General features: G+C 34.7%; 1 protein-coding gene across 1 annotated transcript in view; it reads right to left on the reverse strand.

The window, feature by feature from the left end:
• LIN9 (lin-9 DREAM MuvB core complex component) overlaps positions 1 to 17,875 on the reverse strand; it is an 85,273-nt gene that overhangs the window by 57,498 nt on the left and 9,900 nt on the right. The window contains exons 2-6 of the mRNA XM_061382401.1: positions 17,343 to 17,375; positions 15,688 to 15,782; positions 14,122 to 14,226; positions 3,849 to 3,982; positions 2,450 to 2,575 (exon numbers count right to left, since the gene is read on the reverse strand). Coding sequence (XP_061238385.1) covers positions 2,450 to 2,575; positions 3,849 to 3,982; positions 14,122 to 14,226; positions 15,688 to 15,782; positions 17,343 to 17,375 — 493 coding nt within the window. The remainder of the gene's footprint in view (positions 1 to 2,449; positions 2,576 to 3,848; positions 3,983 to 14,121; positions 14,227 to 15,687; positions 15,783 to 17,342; positions 17,376 to 17,875) is intronic.

A 17,875-nucleotide genomic window follows, 5' to 3' on the forward strand; every position in this document is an offset into this window, starting at 1 on the left:
TTTCTTTGGGATTGGAATGAAAACTGACCTTTTCCAGTCCTGTGGCTACTGCTGATTTTTCCAAATTTGCTGGCATACTGAGTGCAACACTTTCACAGCATCATCTTTCAGGATTTGAAATAGCTCAACTGGAATTCCATCGCTTCCACTAGCTTTGTCCGTAGTGATGCTTTCTAAGGCCCACTTAACTTCACATTCCAGGATGTCTGGCTCTAGGTCAGTGATCACACCATCATGATTATCTGGGTTGTGAAGATCTTTTTTGTACATTTCTTCTGTGTATTCTTGCCACATCTTCTTAATATCTTCTGCTTCTGTTAGATCCATACCATTTCTGTCCTTTATTGTGCCCATTTTTGCATGAAATGCTCCCTTGGTATCTCTAATTTTCTTGAAGAGATCTCTAGTCTTTCCCATTCTGTTGTTTTCCTCTATTTCTTTGCATTGATCGCTGAGGAAGGCTTTTTTATCTCTCCTTGCTATTCTTTGGAACTCTGCATTCAGATGCTTATATCTTTCCTTTTCTCCTTTGCTTTTTTGCTTCTCTTCTTTTCACAGCTATTTGTAAGGCCTCCTCAGACAGCCATTTTGCTTTTTTGCATTTCTTTTCCATGGGGATGGTCTTGATCCCTGTCTTCTGTACAATGTCATGAACCTCCATCCATAGTTCATCAGGCACTCTATCTATCAGATCTAGTCCCTTAAATCTATTTCTCACTTCCACCGTATAATCATAAGGGATTTGATTTAGGTCATAACTGAATAGTCTAGTGGTTTTCCCCACTTTGTTCAATTTAAGTCTGAATTTGGCAATAAGGAGTTCATGATCTGAGCCACAGTCAGCTCCTGGTCTTGTTTTTGCTGACTGTATAGAGCGTCTCCATCTTTGGCTGCAAAGAATATAATCAATCTGATTTCAGTGTTGGCCTTCTGGTGATGTCCATGTGTAGAGTCTTCTCTTGTGCTGTTGGAAGAGGGTGTTTGCTATGACCAGTGCATTCTCTTGGCAAAACTCTATTAGCCTTTGACCTGCTTCATTCTGTATTCCAAGGCCAAATTTGCCTGTTATTCCAGTTGTTTCTTGACTTCCTACTTTTGCATTCCAGTCCCCTATAATGAAAAGGACATCTTTTTCGGGTGTTAGTTCTAAAAGGTCTTGTAGGTCTTCACAGACCCGTTCAACTTCAGCTTCTTCAGTGTTACTGGTTGGGGCATAGACTTGGATTACTGTGACACTGAATGGTTTGCCTTGGAAACGAACAGAGATCATTCTGTCATTTTTGAGATTGCATCCAAGTACTGCATTTCTGACTCTTTCGTTGACTATGATGGCTACTCCATTTCTTCTAAGGGATTCCTGCCCCGAGTAGTAGATATAATGGTCATCTGAATTAAATTCACCCATTCCAGTCCATTTTAGTTCGCTGATTCCTAGAATGTCGACGTTCACTCTTGCCATCTCCTATTTCACCACTTCCAATTTGCCTTGATTCATGGACCTAACATTCCAGGTTCCTATGCAATATTGCTCTTTACAGCATCAGACCTTGCTTCTATCACCAGTTGCATCCACAACTGGGTGTTGTTTTTGCTTTGGCTCCATCCCTTCATTCAGAGAAGGCAATGGCACCCCAATCCAGTACTCTTGCCTGGAAAATCCTATGGATGGAAGAGCCTGGTAGGCTGCAGGCCATGGGGTCGCTAAGAGTCGGACACGACTAAGTGACTTCACTTTCACTTTTCACTTTCATGCATTGAAGAAGGAAATGGCAACCCACTCCAGTGTTCTTCCCTGGAGAATCCCAAGGATGGGGGAGCCTGGTGGGCTGCCGTCTCTGGGGTCGCACAGAGTCGGATACGACTGAAGTGACTTAGCAGCAGCATCCCTTCATTCTTTCTGGAGTTATTTCTCCACTGATCTCCAGTAGTGTATTGGGTACCTACTGACCTGGGGAGTTCATCTTTTAGTGTCCTTTTTGCCTTTTCATACTAATCAGAACATGGGGTTCTCAAGGCAAGAATACTGACGTGGTTTGCTATTCCCTTCTCCAGTGGACCACATTCTGTCAGACCTCTCCACCATGACCTGTCCGTCTTGGGTGGCCCCACACGGCATGGCTTAGTTTCATTGAGTGAGACAAGGCTGTGGTCCATGTGATCAGACTGGCTAGTTTTCTGTGATTGTGATTTCAGTCTGTCTGCCCTCTGATGCCCTCTCTCAGCAGCTACCATGTTACTTGGGTTTCTCTTAGTGGGGCACAGCTAATATAAAAAAATTATGTTCAAGGCCTGTGATCTGAAGAAAAATGAAATTGTGTATTTAATTACAAGTTGCCTAAGTATAAAAAGCATCTACATTAACGCTGGTCAATAGAATATATTTAACATATAACTACTCTGGAAAGTTATGTTTTGGTACTAGTCTTTTAAACAAAAACATTATTTTTACCTCCGTGGTTTCCCCATAAGCCTCCTGATTTTTCCCCATTCCACTCTTGTTAATTTTCTCGTTTTCAAATTAGGAAAAGATTCCTTTAGACACACACAGAAGTCATTATCACCTTCAAAAAGTGGTCTGTAAAAGAGAAATTGTATTTTAAGTTAATATACAGCTTGAGACATAAAATTCAAAATATGCATTCCAATTTTGAACATCAATCAATCCCAAGACACCAAACTTTCACTTCTACCCAAAATATATACAAAATGGGCACAAATTCCAAGTGCTAAAATTAAATTAAATCGTTTACATTTATAAAACAAATAATGTGTAAAAGTTACTCAAGAGGTACTGTCTGTGCTTGAGATTCCAGGAGATACTGATTTTCATTAAATCTCCTATAGGAGTCTATCCTTTGGAAAGCTATTTTAGCACTCATTGTATCTGGTGAGGATAAAGAATGTAAACTACAAAGTATCTTTGTCCCAAAGATAATAAATATCATCACCAAGTAGTTCTCTTTGATATTAAATTAGTTTTAGGAAACTAGGGGACTCTAAAGAATTAGATTGGTTCTTTAGGAAATGCAGAACACAGATTATACTAGGACACCCTGAGAGCTCTCTTAATTAAGATAACGAAAAAATCTGTGGACAAAAATAAAACAATTTTATTGATGAGTTTGGGAAACGAGGAACCAGTCTTAGTAATGACACATGAATGTCTTGGGCTTAAATATCAATGTTCATGAGGTTAACAAGGTTTAGAGTAGGCAACTGGTAACAACAGAGAAAGGAAATAAAGATAAGTAGCCAGCAAAGCAAGTACCACTGATAAGCATGGGTTAGATAAGAATAGATTGCAGTGGATGAGAAATCAGAATCTTTCTTCAATGAATTCTGTTGCTGAATAATTGCATTTCACCCAAATCTCTTACTATGCTCTACTTAAACACTTACATATAACAAAAAAGTGCATGAATATCATCCCCTAAATAGAAAGACTCTTAAAAATCTTCCTGAATCACTTTTACCATTCATAACTGTTTCTCTACTACTATACTAGCATTTAAAATCTTAAAATTTATAAAACAAGTCCCATTCACTGCAAATAATGGTGCTTTGTTTTCAGGGTATCTCCACTGCATAGTCTTTGTAAATTATAATATAGAAATTATACTGTCATTTGATTTTTCACAAAAACTTATAACAACTTCTTCCCCAAAAGAGAGGAAGCAAGAAAAGCATGAAAAACAGAAACAGATCAAACTAGAATGAGGAATAGGAAAAGAAATTCAGGAAAAAAACAGAATCAAAATAGACCTCTAGAAAAAGTTGAGGCTTTTAACATGTGAAAACCTTAAACTTCTGATTCAAATGATATTCATGATATGAGCTGTGATACATACTTATCTATATTTGAGTAGAACCACTCATATATGCACCATTTATGTGCTTTGGGAAGCTTGAGTAAGTTACGTAATCGAAAACCAATCTTCTGTGAGGCCTTCTTATCTGGTGTTGACATTGTTGCTGTAAATTTCTATACAATAAAAAAGAGAGATTAATTACAGTCCCATTAAGTAAAAGTGAACATCCATAATACTGACTACATTTGTAAAAAGGTAAAGATTATGGTTAAGTACTCAAAAAGATTCAACAATATACAAAATAAATTTGTTATTATTTAACAAATACACATTCTAATTATTTCTTACAAAGTTAAAGCCTTCAGTTTCATAACAAATTTTGACAAGGAGGGTGAAAATATTTGCCGCCACCATGTTTGCTCTACAGTACAATTTCAATTTAGGTATGTAGGAAGAAGATATTTAGGACACTATTTCTGCAGTTCTTGGCCTAGAAAAGACCAGTAAGGACTCTGATACAATTGTGAGCGAGATCAAGAGAAAGAACATGTAGAAAATATCACTAATTTATATGAATTTTAAAAATGCTGGGAAAGATGTTTTATATTCATGGATTGGAAGAATATTGTTAAAATGTTTATAATACCCAAAGCAATCTACAGATTCAATGCAATCTTTATTAAAATTTCAACGGCATTTTTCACAGAAATAGAATAAGCAATCCAAAAACTGTTATGAAACCACAAAAAAACCCTGAATAGCCAAAGTAATCTTGAGAAAAAAGGACAAAGCCAGAGGCATCACACTCCCTAATCTAATAATATAGATTATAAACTATATTACAAAGCTATAGTAATCAAAATGTGATAGGACTAGCATAAAAACAGATAGGTTAGGCCAATGGAACAGAACTGAGCCCAGAAATAAATGCATGCAAATATGGTCAATTGATATTTCACAAGGTAACCAAGAATACTCAATTGGGGAAAAGATAGTCTCTTTGATAAATGGCGTTGGAAATGGTTTTCACAAGCAAAAGAATAAAACTGGCTACCTGTCTTACATCACAAAAATAAACAGATTAAAGCCTTATATGTAAATATAAGACCTGAAACTATAAAATTCCTAGAAGAAAATATAGGGGAAAATCTTGACATTGGTCTTGGTGATAATTTTTTTTGGAGATGACACCAAAAGCACAGACAACAGAAGCAACAGTCAATAAGTGGGACTATATCAAACTGAAAAGCTCCTGCACCTCAAAGAAACAATCAACAAAATGAAAAGGCAGGCTACAGAATGGGAGAAAATATTTCCAAATCATATATCTGACAAGAGGTTAATACCCAAAATATATAAGGAACTCATACAACGCCATGACAAAAAGACACTCTGATTTAAAAATGGGCAGAGGAGTTGAATGGACCTTTTTCCAAAGATGATACACAAATGGCAAAAAGGTACATGAAAAGGTGCTCAACATTACTATTAAGGGAATGCCACAGTAAGGTATTACCTCACATCTGTAAGAATGACTGTTATCAAAAACGCGAGAAATAACAATGTTGGAGAGTGTGTGAAAAAAGAGAACCCTTGTAAAATGCTGGTGGAAATGTAAATTGGTGTGGCCAGAAGGCAAAACAGTATGGAGGTTGCTCAGGAAACTAAAAATAGATGTACCACATAATCCAGCAATTCTAATTCTGGGTGTTTATCCAAAGGAAATGAACTCACTATCTCCAAAAGATACATGCACCCCCACGTTCACTGGAGAATTATTTACAATAGCCAAGACATGGAAACAACTGCTGCATACACTGATAAATGAACAAAGAAAATGTGGTATATATGCAGATGGAATATTATTCAGTCATTAAAAAGAAGGAAATTTTTCCATTTGTGACAATGTGGATAGGCCTTGAGGACATCATGCTAAGTGAAATAAGTCAGAGAAAGATAAACAGCATTTACTTTTACTTATATGTGTAACTTAAAAAAAACACTCCTCTCCCCTCAAAAAACCCAAACTCAACAGAGAACAGATACAAAGAACAGACTAGTGGTTGCCAGAGACAGGGTAGGGGGACAGATGAAATGGACAAAAAATGGTCAAAGGATACAAACTTCCAGTTATAAAATAAGTAAGTTATGGGTATGTAATGTACAGCATGGTGACTATATCATACTATTTATCTGAAAGTTGCTAAAAGAATAAATTTTTAAAGTTCTCATCACAAGAAAAAAAAATTGTAACTATGGGGATGGATGTTAACTAGACTAGACTTACTATGATGATCATTTCACAATATACACAAATAGTAAAATGATCATATTGTATACCTAAAGGTAATATATCAATTATATTTCATTTTTAAAAAAGCTTAAAAAACATCATCAGAACATCAAAAAAATACAACACAACCAAGTGAAATTCATGTCAAGAATACAAGAAAGGGCCAGTATTAGAAAACTATTACTGTAATGTGCCATTATTAATAAATGAAATAATGAAAATCATATGATCACTTCCACTGATGCGAAAACACTTGATAAAATCCAATATCTACTAAAAAAAACTCTTAATGGAATAAAAATAGACAAAATGACTAAAAAAACACAATATGCCAAGTGATACAGCTAAAGCAGTACCTGAAAGAAAAATTTAATTCATTGGATAAATGCTTGTACTAGAATAAAAGAAAAATTTCAAATATAACTTATCCTTCCACCATAAGAAATTAGAAAAAAAAAAGAAAAGAACAAAGAAAACTCAAAGCAAGTAGAGGAAGAAAATAATAAAAAATCACAGCAAAAATAATAGAAATAAAAAACAGAAAACCAAAAGAAGAAAAATCAATACAATCAAAAATTATTTGAAGAAAATAATCAACAAAATTAATAAGCCTTTAGTTATACTGACCAAGAAAATAAAAATAGATGAATACTTTCTTAACCTTCAAAACACATTTCTTGGGCTTCCCTGGTGGCTCAGTGGTAAAGAATCCACCTTCCAATTCAGGACATGTGAGTTCGATCCCTGATCTGGGAAGACCCCACGTGCCACAACTATTGAGCCTGTGCTCCAGAGCCCAGGAATCACAACTACTGAGCTCACGTGCCACAATTACCGATGCTCATGCGCACTCGAGACCGTGCTCCACAACAAAAGCGACCGCAAAGAGAAGCTTGTGCATGGCAACTAGAGAGTAGCCCCTGCTCTCCACAACTAAAGAAAAGCCCATGCATCAAGGAAGATCTAGCACAGCCAAAAATAAATAAATAACACATTTCTCCCCAATCCAATCCAAAAGTCAGGATCATATTCAACGTTAAAATTGTGAACATTTCTCATTAAAGTGAGGACTATGATAAAGATGTTGATTATACTATTTTTGACATTGGTTTGATGGTGGAATTAGCCAATTGAAGAAAAAGAATAAAACTGTAAATCTGCAGGTGACATGACTTCCCCAGAAAACTCAAAAAATCAACTATAAGAATTTAATAAAGCAGAAGAAAACAAGCTGTTATCCAAAATTCTCTATTTTTAAAAGATATTATCTTCTCTCTATATAAATGAAAACAGATTAGACAATAAAACAAGAAATACATTATTTATTACAGCAAAAATGGTGAGAACAAAGTATTAAACACCTAGGAATACACTTCAGAAATGTGCAAGATTGACATGCAAAAGAAATTTAAAGTCTGGAATCAAGATTGCCAGGAGAAATATCAACAACCTCATACTGGCAGACGACACCAACCTAATGGCAGAAGGCGAAGAGGAACTAAAGAGCCTCTTGATGAAGATGAAAGAGGAGAGTGGAAAAAGTTGGTTTAAAAACCAAATATTCAAAAAACCAAGATCATGGCATCCAGTTCCATTATTTCATGGCAAACAGATGGGGAAAAAATGGAAACAGTAGCAGATTTTATTTTCTAAAGCTCCAAAATCACTGTGGATGGTGACTGTAGCCATCAAGTTAAAAGACGCTTGCTCCTTGGAAGAAAAGCTATGACCAACCTAAACAGTGTATTAAAAAGCAGAGATGTTACTTTGCCAACAAAGGTCTGTCTAGTCAAAGCTATGGTTTTTCCAGTAGTCATGTATGGATGTAAGAGTTGGACTATAAAGAGCTGAGTGCTGAAGAACTGTTGTTTTTGAACTGTGATGTTGGAGAAGACTCTTGAGAATCCCTTGGACTGTAAGATCAAACCAGTCAATCTGAAAGGAAATCAGTACTGAATATTCATTGGAAGGACTGATGCTAAAGCTGAAACTCCAATACTTCGGCTGCCTGATGTGAAAAACTGACTCCTTGGAAAAGACCCTGATGCTGGGAAAGACTGAAGGCAGGAGAGGCGAAAGGGGCAACAGAGAATGAGATGGTTGGATGGCATCACTGACTCAATGGACATGAGTTTGAGCAGACTCTGGGAGACAGTGAAGGACACGAAGCCAGTATGCTGCAGTGCACGGAGTCGAACATGACCTAGCAACTAAACGACAACAAAAAAGGGGCAAAAAAGCTTGAATAAGTGGAACTACAACCAGTTCTTGGATGGGTAGTCCCAATGTTACATGTCATATTCCCCAAATAATTTATAATATTACTGCAGTATCAATGAAAATCCCAACAGACTCTTTTTCCTAGTCAAGTTGATTCTAAAGTTCATAAGGAAAAATAAATGTGAAAGAATATTCAGGAAAATCTTAATGCTATATCAGAGGCTAAAACACAATATAAAGTCACATTAAAATAATTTGATACTAGCACATAGAGAGATATACTAGATATAAAGAGATAGGAAGTCTAGAAATAAACCCAAATATATACTGAATTTAGCTTGTCATGCAGTAGCATTATAAACCAATGTAAAAAAGATGGATTATTCAGTAAATGTTACCAGGACAACTAAACAGTCCTCTGGAAAAAAAATCTGGTTGCAGTCTTACCTCATTCCTTACTCCAAAATAAATTTCAGACAGTTAAAGATTTAAACTTTTTTTTTTTTTAATGAAATAAGAAATGGAGAATTCTAAAGCTATAAATTTTAGACTAGGGAAGGTTTTTCTGATTATACAATCAAAAACTCATTAAAAGGAAACAGGTATATTTGACCTATAGAATCTTTTTCAGTCCTCTATGGTGAAAAATACAGAAACAAAGCAAAAGACAAACTATTATACAAACTCTGAAAAAAATTATAATATAAATAGCCAAAGGACTAATATTCTTAATATATACAAAGTTGTTTCAAATTAATCAGAAATGACCAATAATTCAATTTTTAAAAATGGGAGAAGGACTTCCCTGCTGTTACAGTGGATAAGAATCCACCTGCTAATGTAGGGGACACAGGTTTGATCCCTGGTCCAGGAAGATTCCAGATGTCGTGGAGCAACTAAGCCCATGAGCTACAGCTACTGAGTCCACACTCTAGAGCCTGTGTTCTGCAACAACAGAAGCCACTGCAATGAGAAGCCCACACACTACAACAAAGAGTAGGCCCTGCTTGCTGCAACTAGAGAAAGCCAATGTGCAGCAACAAAGACCTAACACAGACAAACATAAGTAAATATATAAATAAAACTTAAAAATTAAAAAAAAATAGGAGAAAGTTTAGAACATAGGAAAGAAAGTTTATAAATGTATATGAAAAATATCTCACCATCACTCATAGATGACATACCAACTAAAACAAATGAGATGCTGTTATGAGATTAGCAAAAATCTAGCTGTTTGGTTATACTGGGTTGACAAGCATTAGATAAAACAGGCACTGTGATATATTACTGGCTGAAAGTATAAGCCAGTATAATTTCTTTGGAGAATAATCTGGCACTACTTTAAAAACTTTAAATGTGCATATCCTGTGATCCAGCAATTCCACATTTTAGGCATCTGTCCTAGAAAACACTTGCAAATTTATAAAAACATGCTTGGGATGTTCACCACAGCATTGTGTGTAATAGTGAAAACTCAGAAACCACTTGAACGCCCATAAATAGAGAATTTATAAATAAATTATGGTATAAGGTTGAATACTACAAAACAGCAAAAAGAAATGAAACACCGAAGCCTGTCTAAATCAGTCAGCATAGCCAGATCTCAAAAACAAAAACAAATAATAATTTGGTTATTATTTATGCTAAATGACTCATGACATATAATTTTTTTTTACATTAACAAGTCAACTTTCTAAGTACCATGTGGTATCCTGAATTGGATTCTGGGCCAGAAAAAGGACATTAATGGAAAAACAGAAAAAATCCAAATAAAGTCTGTTGTTTAATAGTATTATACCAGTGTTAATTTCTTAGTTTTGACAAACCGTGGTTGTATAAGATGTTAACATTAGGGAAAGCTGGATGAAGGGCATATGGGATGCCTTTGATTCCACTGCAGGGGGCATAGTTCAATCCCTGGTCAGGGAACTAAGATCTCTACAAGCCACAAGACAAAATAAAAACAAAAAAACAGACTTTTGAGTGAAAAAATAAATTACAGAATGATGACTGATACAATATCATGAAAATACTACTATAAATGTAATTTTTAAACTACATACACAAAACAATACTATATATTTTCTGTGAAAACATATAGAAAGGTTTAGAAGTATTAAAGAGGTCTAAAATTGGTTGGTTATCAATGGAAGAGGGAAGCAGATCTGAAGGGTAGATGAAGGTTAAAATTAACTTATTTTTAAATATAAAACTTTATTTTGGAATGACTGTAGATTTATAGAAAAGTTGCAAAGACAGTACAGAGTTCCCATATGCCCTTCATCCAGCATTCCCTAATGTTAACATCTTATACAACCACGGTTTGTCAAAACTAAGAAATTAACACTGGTATAATACTATTAAACAACAGACTTTATTTGGATTTTTTCTGTTTTTCCATTAATGTCCTTTTTCTGGCCCAGAATCCAATTCAGGATACCACATGGTACTTAGAAAGTTGACTTGTTAATGTAAAAAAAAATTATATGTCATGAGTCATTTAGCATAAATAATAACCAAATTATTATAAAATATTACTATCAGGAAGAGTGCTATTCTTATTTCTATTGAGTTATTGATGCAGATTTTAAAATAGGGTATTGGTGGCTCATTGGACATAAAACTGTATTGAAGATCCCTCTGTTGAGTATGAAGAAATACAGTCAATTTGTTAGTGGAAATATGTTATTCCAACTTTTAAAAATAGATTATTAGGTAGTATCTTCCAAAGTTTAAGTGTAAATACCCTTGCAGCAATTATACTTCTAAGGGTTTATTCAATAAATGGAAAATGGAGAGTGACTACTACTGCTTTTTCTTTTTTTGAGATGATGAAAATGTCTTAAAATTGGCTGTGGTAACTGTTGCACACATCTATGCATATATTTAAAGCATACTGAATTGTCTGCTTTCTTAATTACATCTCAGTAAAGCTACAACAAAAAAAGAAAGGCTCTTAAGACAGGCTGTCTGCCATTCAGTATCAGCTTTCACTTCCCGGCTTTATGATCTTGAACAAGATAACTTCTCTGTGTCTGCTTTCTCATCTGAAAAATGTGAAATAAGTAACCTAACTCATGGGGAATTTGAAGATTAAATCAAAATATTACATACGAAGTGCTTAGAACAGGATCTGGAACATACTAAGGACTCAGTAAATTTGGATTTTTGTAATTTTTCAGCTCTGAGTGGTGCTCTTTAAACAAAAAGAATACAACAGATTAGAGGCTATGACTAGGAGGGTAAGAAAATAAGACATATCATATAAATGAAGACTGAATGAACTAGGCATGTAAGACTAGAAAAAAGAAAACTCAGAGGATATAACATTTTTTCACATATTTGAATAAGTCTCATATCATATCTGTCTTATGTTATATTTGAAAGGTCTTTGTAAAACAGTCCCAGAAGGAATGAAATGTGCCTGGGGAGGAGGGCTTTGGGCAGACTTGTGGGAGGCTGGTTTCACAGTCACAAAGACCAGAGTTCTCTGTATGTTTGAAAGTTTTCCTAATAAATAGCTGAAGAGACATTAAAAAAAATTTTTTTTAACTCCCTATGTTTGGAAATTTTTTAAAAATCTAAATAGAATTAAAGCATCCAAATTATCGTAATAATACAGCTCTTCCAAGGTCAACACAAGGGACTTCCCTGGCAGTCCAGTTGAGGCAGGAGGTAGATGGGGCTCCTGCCCAGGGTAAAGCAATAGGAGATTCATTCCCTGTGGACTGAAACTCCAAGACAAGAATAGCAGAACAATTAAGAGAGGACACTGGACCCTGCCCAGACCACATATTTCTCATTCTTGAAGTCAGGAGATCTCCCTGACCACATATGTGCAGAAAGGCTCCTTGGAGGTCAAAGCAGAGTGGTGCTAACTGATACTCGACCCATATGTCTCTTTGGTAGAATCCGTCTTGGCTAAGAGATATGTGCGCACACTCAGGAGAATCCTGAAATATACTAAATATGGACTCTGAACCAGGCAAATCAAAATGATTGGCCAAAGGAAGACAGGAAGAAAAGCCAATAAGTGATTCAAACTGCTGTGAGGGGATGACGCTCTCTCTCTGAGTCTGGCCATGTGTCTTCCACTGTACTTTTTTATCCTTCTATTTAACACTTGTTTCACTATTTTCCATCTTTGTTGGAATACTTTTTCTGCAAAGCTGAATGGCCAGGGCCCTTGTCACTGACCACTGGTCTAGTGCTCAGTATTCAGTGCTCTCACCAGTGCTACCCAGCCTCAATTTCTGGCTAAGAAACCAAAGCCTCACTTCAAGCTGCTGCAGGCTGAGGCCACCCAAGATCACAGTGGTTAAGACTCTGAGCTTCCAATGCAGGGGCGTGGATTTAATCCTGGTCAGAGAACTAAGATCCCACATGCCACACAGTGGCCAAAAAATTTTTTAAATGAATAAAAACCAAAGTCACTACAAAAATAGTTGTTGACTATTCTTTTTTGTTGTTGTTATAAGCCTTTTATTTCAAAACTATACATAGTGCATAGTTTTGATAAAAAATAAAAATAACTCTTAACAAGGTAAAAAGCAGGAAGAATTCTGATGTATTATAAAGGTTAAAAACCACAGCAATGTCCATAATAATACTAATAAGAACTAGATGGCAGGGTGGAAAAGAAGTTAAACTATATTATTTTATTCTCAAGGCCACTGATTATTGTCCCTGCTATTTATATGGAATTCTCTAGATGATAAAGAAACAGTATCTTTTCCCCCCAAAATAATAGTTCCTGAAAAGTTGTTGACTATTCTTACATTCATTCAACCTGTACCAACATCTACTGAGCCAAGCTATGCATGTTGTGTATTAGTTTCAACTGGTTCAAATTTTTAAGTTGAAATTTAGATGTTTATGCACACTTATCCTTGATGTTAAAAAAATTAATAATTTTTGTTCATTTTATAGATAACAATATATTTTACTATTTGAAATGACCATAAAGGTATGTAAAAGCTCTTTGGATTTTTTTTGGTAGGGCGTATTGCTGGTAATACTTCTAATTTATTTGATGCCAAATCTTTGGTTAAGAAAATTACCTCTACTATAATATATCCTACTAGAAAATTTTAAAACGCTTTTGAAAAAAAATGAAAGTAGGGAATAACTTTATCAAAAATTTTAAGTTTCATAGAAGAAAATTACTTTATTTTTAAAGTTAATACTTCCTTTTCTAATTTTCACTCATTCCTTTGATTCTTATATGTCTACTATCACTTCTAAAAAAAAAAAGACATCAAAACTGAAAAAGGAAATACGATTTTTCACTATACATTTTCCTCTTCTGGGTAAAGTAAGTCTTCAACATACTTCCCTTAGTGATAAACTAAAATGATTTTTCCCCTCTGAATTCCATGCAAATGCCAAGCTGATTCCAATTTGCCAAATTCATTTGTTTAATGTCCACTCTCTCCATGCTTAAAAAGAGTGTTACATGGTGGTCCAGTGGTTAGGATTCTGCACTTCCACTACAGGAGGCACAGGTTAGATCCTTGGCCAGGGAACTAAGATCCTGCATATTGTGGGGCAGTGCCCCCTGCCCCCCAAAACAGAAGAGTGTGCATTTGTAAGACTGAGGATTGGCTTTCTACTCTGGTTTAAAGTTCATGAATAAAATAATGCCCCTTTTCAGGTAACTAAAACAGAGCTGAGCCGAAGTAATGATTTAAAGAAAAGAACTTGTCACTCAAAATGTGGTAGAATGATAAATACAAATTTTATTATGCTCAATGATTGCTCATTTCCTTTCAATGAAACAAAATTTTAGCACACACATACCTGTGGAACCATTGCTACCCTCTGGTTTCTTTTAGGTGACCTTGTATTTATTTGTCTGTCATCTTCATCAGAAAAGAGCCGACTTCGTTTTGAGTTTCTGAAAGGCTATGATACAAATTTTTTATTTAAAGAAAAGGCCAAACATATCTCATTTTTGTTCCAAAGCACAATTCTACACTTAGAAAATACAGCTAACTGAATTATCATCAGTACTGAAGAAGAAAGAAAATACAAAGCATACAAATAATCTTAGATTTTATAAAGTAGAAATATACATATTTATGTAACTTGTTTAAAAATGAAACACCCAGCTGATAATTAAAACTAGAACCCAAGTCTTCATATAGTATGCTAGTAGTCTTGAAATTAAGTTCCGGAAATTCCAGTTCTCATTATGTTGGTGCTTGGATTAATACCAACCAATTGGGTGTTTCACATGATGTGTCTCCTGTGTAGGACTGGGTGGGGACAAATTTACTAGACTTTGAGAGTACATTTACTCACTTTAGAGAGTAAATCTAAAGGTATATAATATTATACTAGATCTGTTATGAAAAATTGTTGACAAATTTCCATTTAATAAAAAGACGAGATAATAACAGACGCTTGATAAGTGCATATGAACTAAAAACTTTTAAGTATCCAAAATATATTACAAACTTAAGGATCTGTAATATGAAAAAACTTACAGTCCATCCTAGGTTCAGAGCCTTTATTAATAGAAAAGAACACCAGAAATAATTTCCCAATAATACCCACACCCTTTTCAAATCCTTCTCTCATCATTCAAGACAGTTCCATGCCTACTTTGAACTGAAGCAGGGGCAGTGGAATAGCAACATATGGGAAGCATACAACTGAAATGACACCAGAGGTATGGACCCTTGAAATTAAACCCACGGAGAGCCTTAAGAACGCATAGGCCTAACAGGAAGTCCCCCCTACCCTGCTTCCCTCCCCTGACCATGGGCCGAGAGGAAGAAGAAAATGATGACAACAGGGTTGATAAGAGTACGGCCAACTGTCCAGGCTACTGAGACAGCTACTGTCTAACCCAGCTCTGTGTTTCATGATTGACCCCTAAAATTTCCTGGGGCTAGGGGAGGAAGAAAGGCCCCCAAAATTGTTAGTTATGCCAATTATGTGCTTATCTCTACTTCCTAACTTAAATGCATTTACCCTTGACCTCCACAAGATTTTAATATCTTACCACTTATCTAGAAATCTTTTTGTAGGGTCCGGAGTCACATACATTTCTTTTTTTTTTTTTTTAATCTACTAAATCATTAAAAATCTATTAAAAGTAAGATTTTGGGTTGTTGAGTTTTTTTGGTTTGCCTATTTAAAGCAAGAATTACTTACAAAAGCTTAATGATGAACAGATTATCACAGATTATTTATTTAGATATGACCAAATACTGTTCAATGACATTTAAAGAAACAAATGGTTGGAACTGGGGAAAAACCTTAGAAAAAGTTTTATAGTGCTATAAGAATGTGTACATGACAATAATACAGACAATTTAGCTATCATATTCTAAAGAGTAAGAAAAACTAATTCCTCACCATTTCCACAGCAGAGCCTGTATTCCTGCCTTTCCAAACAGGTGTTTTTTGTAAAGAACTGTACTTTTCATTCCATGTGTTAGATAAGCTTCCCTCTGTAATAAATAATTATTATTTATGATATTTAACTTTAGTTCAAAGGACTTTATACTATAAATATGGCCTTTTAATAACAGCAATATATCTGAAATATTTACCAATATGGAAAAAATATACTGCCCATAATAATTTTAGTTTATTACAAATGAAAAAAATCTCTTCTGTATTTTCTCATCAAACTTTGTAAATAATTTGACAAGCTGATTCTACTTGAAACTATTACATTTTCATATTAAAACATGTGTGGCTTATTTCATTTTGGTTTTCAATAATTCCTCTATTCTAATTTTCCAAAAACTGTCTCAGTACAGTCTGACTGAAAGCAGGCAAGGAAAAATGAGAAAAGTTTTAACTTTGAACTTAGAGCATATTTCTAAACGTTTTCTGCTTCAATGTGTAAAACCCTTGATATCCAAAAATGATATATGTGGTATTTTTTTCCCTTAATTCTGTGAAACATCTTCAGAGTTGAATTCAACCAGAAAAAAATCTGATCAACTGATTAAATACATTAAACATGAAAACTGTGAAATTAAAGAAGGTGAGTTTAATTTTTATAAAAATTTGTTTATTTACAGAGAGACAGAGAAAATTGAGATGAATATACATAGGATAGATGTTTCTATTTCCTTTTAATTACCTGATAGCATTTTCTAATTTTCCTATAAACATTTTATGCTCCTTGTATATATTTAAAAAGAGACACGGCTTTAATATTTGGAGAAAAAAATAGTGGAGTTGGTTTTCTTTCTTTTTTTTTTAAAATTTATTTATTTTAACTAGAGGCTAATTGCTTTACAATATTGTATTGGTTTTGCCATACATCAACGTGAATCCGCCACGGGTGTACCTGTGTTCTCGTTTTTCAGACATATATTTTAATAAGTACAAAAGAGATCAGATGGGGTTGATCCTTCTAGGCAAATAAATGAGGGTAATCCTGGAAGATACATGTTCTTAAGCCAGAAGGACTTGATCTGGTACATCACCCATCCAAGGTACAACATGGTAGCTTTAAAAACTAAAAGTACTAATGAGCCTATGAGAAGATTTAGATTGGTTCCAAATGTAGAATCTTTACTCAAGAGATAAAATTTCAAAATTATACTAAAAGGACTGGTCTAATCTACTCATACAAAGAAATAGCAAGACCAAGGAACAAGTCTAACTTTTTCTCAAAATAACACTATCACTGTTTTATTTCAAGAGACCTGCATTATTACTTAGCTCACAAAATTCTTTAAAAATAAACAACCACTGAGCCACCTGGGAAGCCCTCAAAATACAGCTTAGCCCAGTTGTTAATACATTATTTAAATCCAGTAAGAACTGTTCAGAATGTTTAGTTACAAAGTACTTTAATCAATAATTCTAGAAGGAGAAAACCAAGGGCCAAATTCCCATATGAATTTAAAGTTATCATCAGTGAAAACCAATATTTAAAAGCTATAATGAATCGTAACTTAGAAAGAAAAGATAATACTATAACCAAATTAACTTAATGAATTAAATTCCTAGTTTATGCCATATCTAAAGAATCAAGCTCTGATTCTTACCTTTTAAACTGACAAGTGCTTTTGCTGAAGAGCCTGCAATGAAAACAAATCAGTATTACTTCATAATCAGAGTAAGAGAAAAAACTTGGTGATCCACTTAGTTTTAGTCATAGTTGAACATGCAATTAAAAATAACTAATAGACAGTTCAAGCTATTGACCAGAACTCAGACAACATATGGAAGAACTGGAGACATCTGGGAGTTCTGTTTGAAACTATGAGAACTGGTGAACTTTGAAAGCCAGAAAAACAGAAAGAGAGGAAAGAGGAGGAGTAGGGACAGAAGCAATTTTGGATCCTCAACCAAAAGTGTGCTGGTTTTGGAGAAGGAAAAGAGAAAGGGAACTGACATTTATTGAGGCAAAGATCAAAAGTGGTAATAGAGTTTTAGAAAAGAGAAAATGGAAATGATCCAGGGACTGTCACAGCAGTCTAGAATGGAAGTCTAGACTGCAAGTATGTATACTTAAAAGATACAAGTCTGACTAGGGCATTCTGAGAAGCCAAGAAGGACTAGCGTAAAGCTGGAGGGA

This window comes from Bos javanicus, chromosome 16 (genome assembly GCF_032452875.1).
Source record: "Bos javanicus breed banteng chromosome 16, ARS-OSU_banteng_1.0, whole genome shotgun sequence".
NCBI classification, from domain to species: Eukaryota; Metazoa; Chordata; class Mammalia; order Artiodactyla; family Bovidae; genus Bos; species Bos javanicus.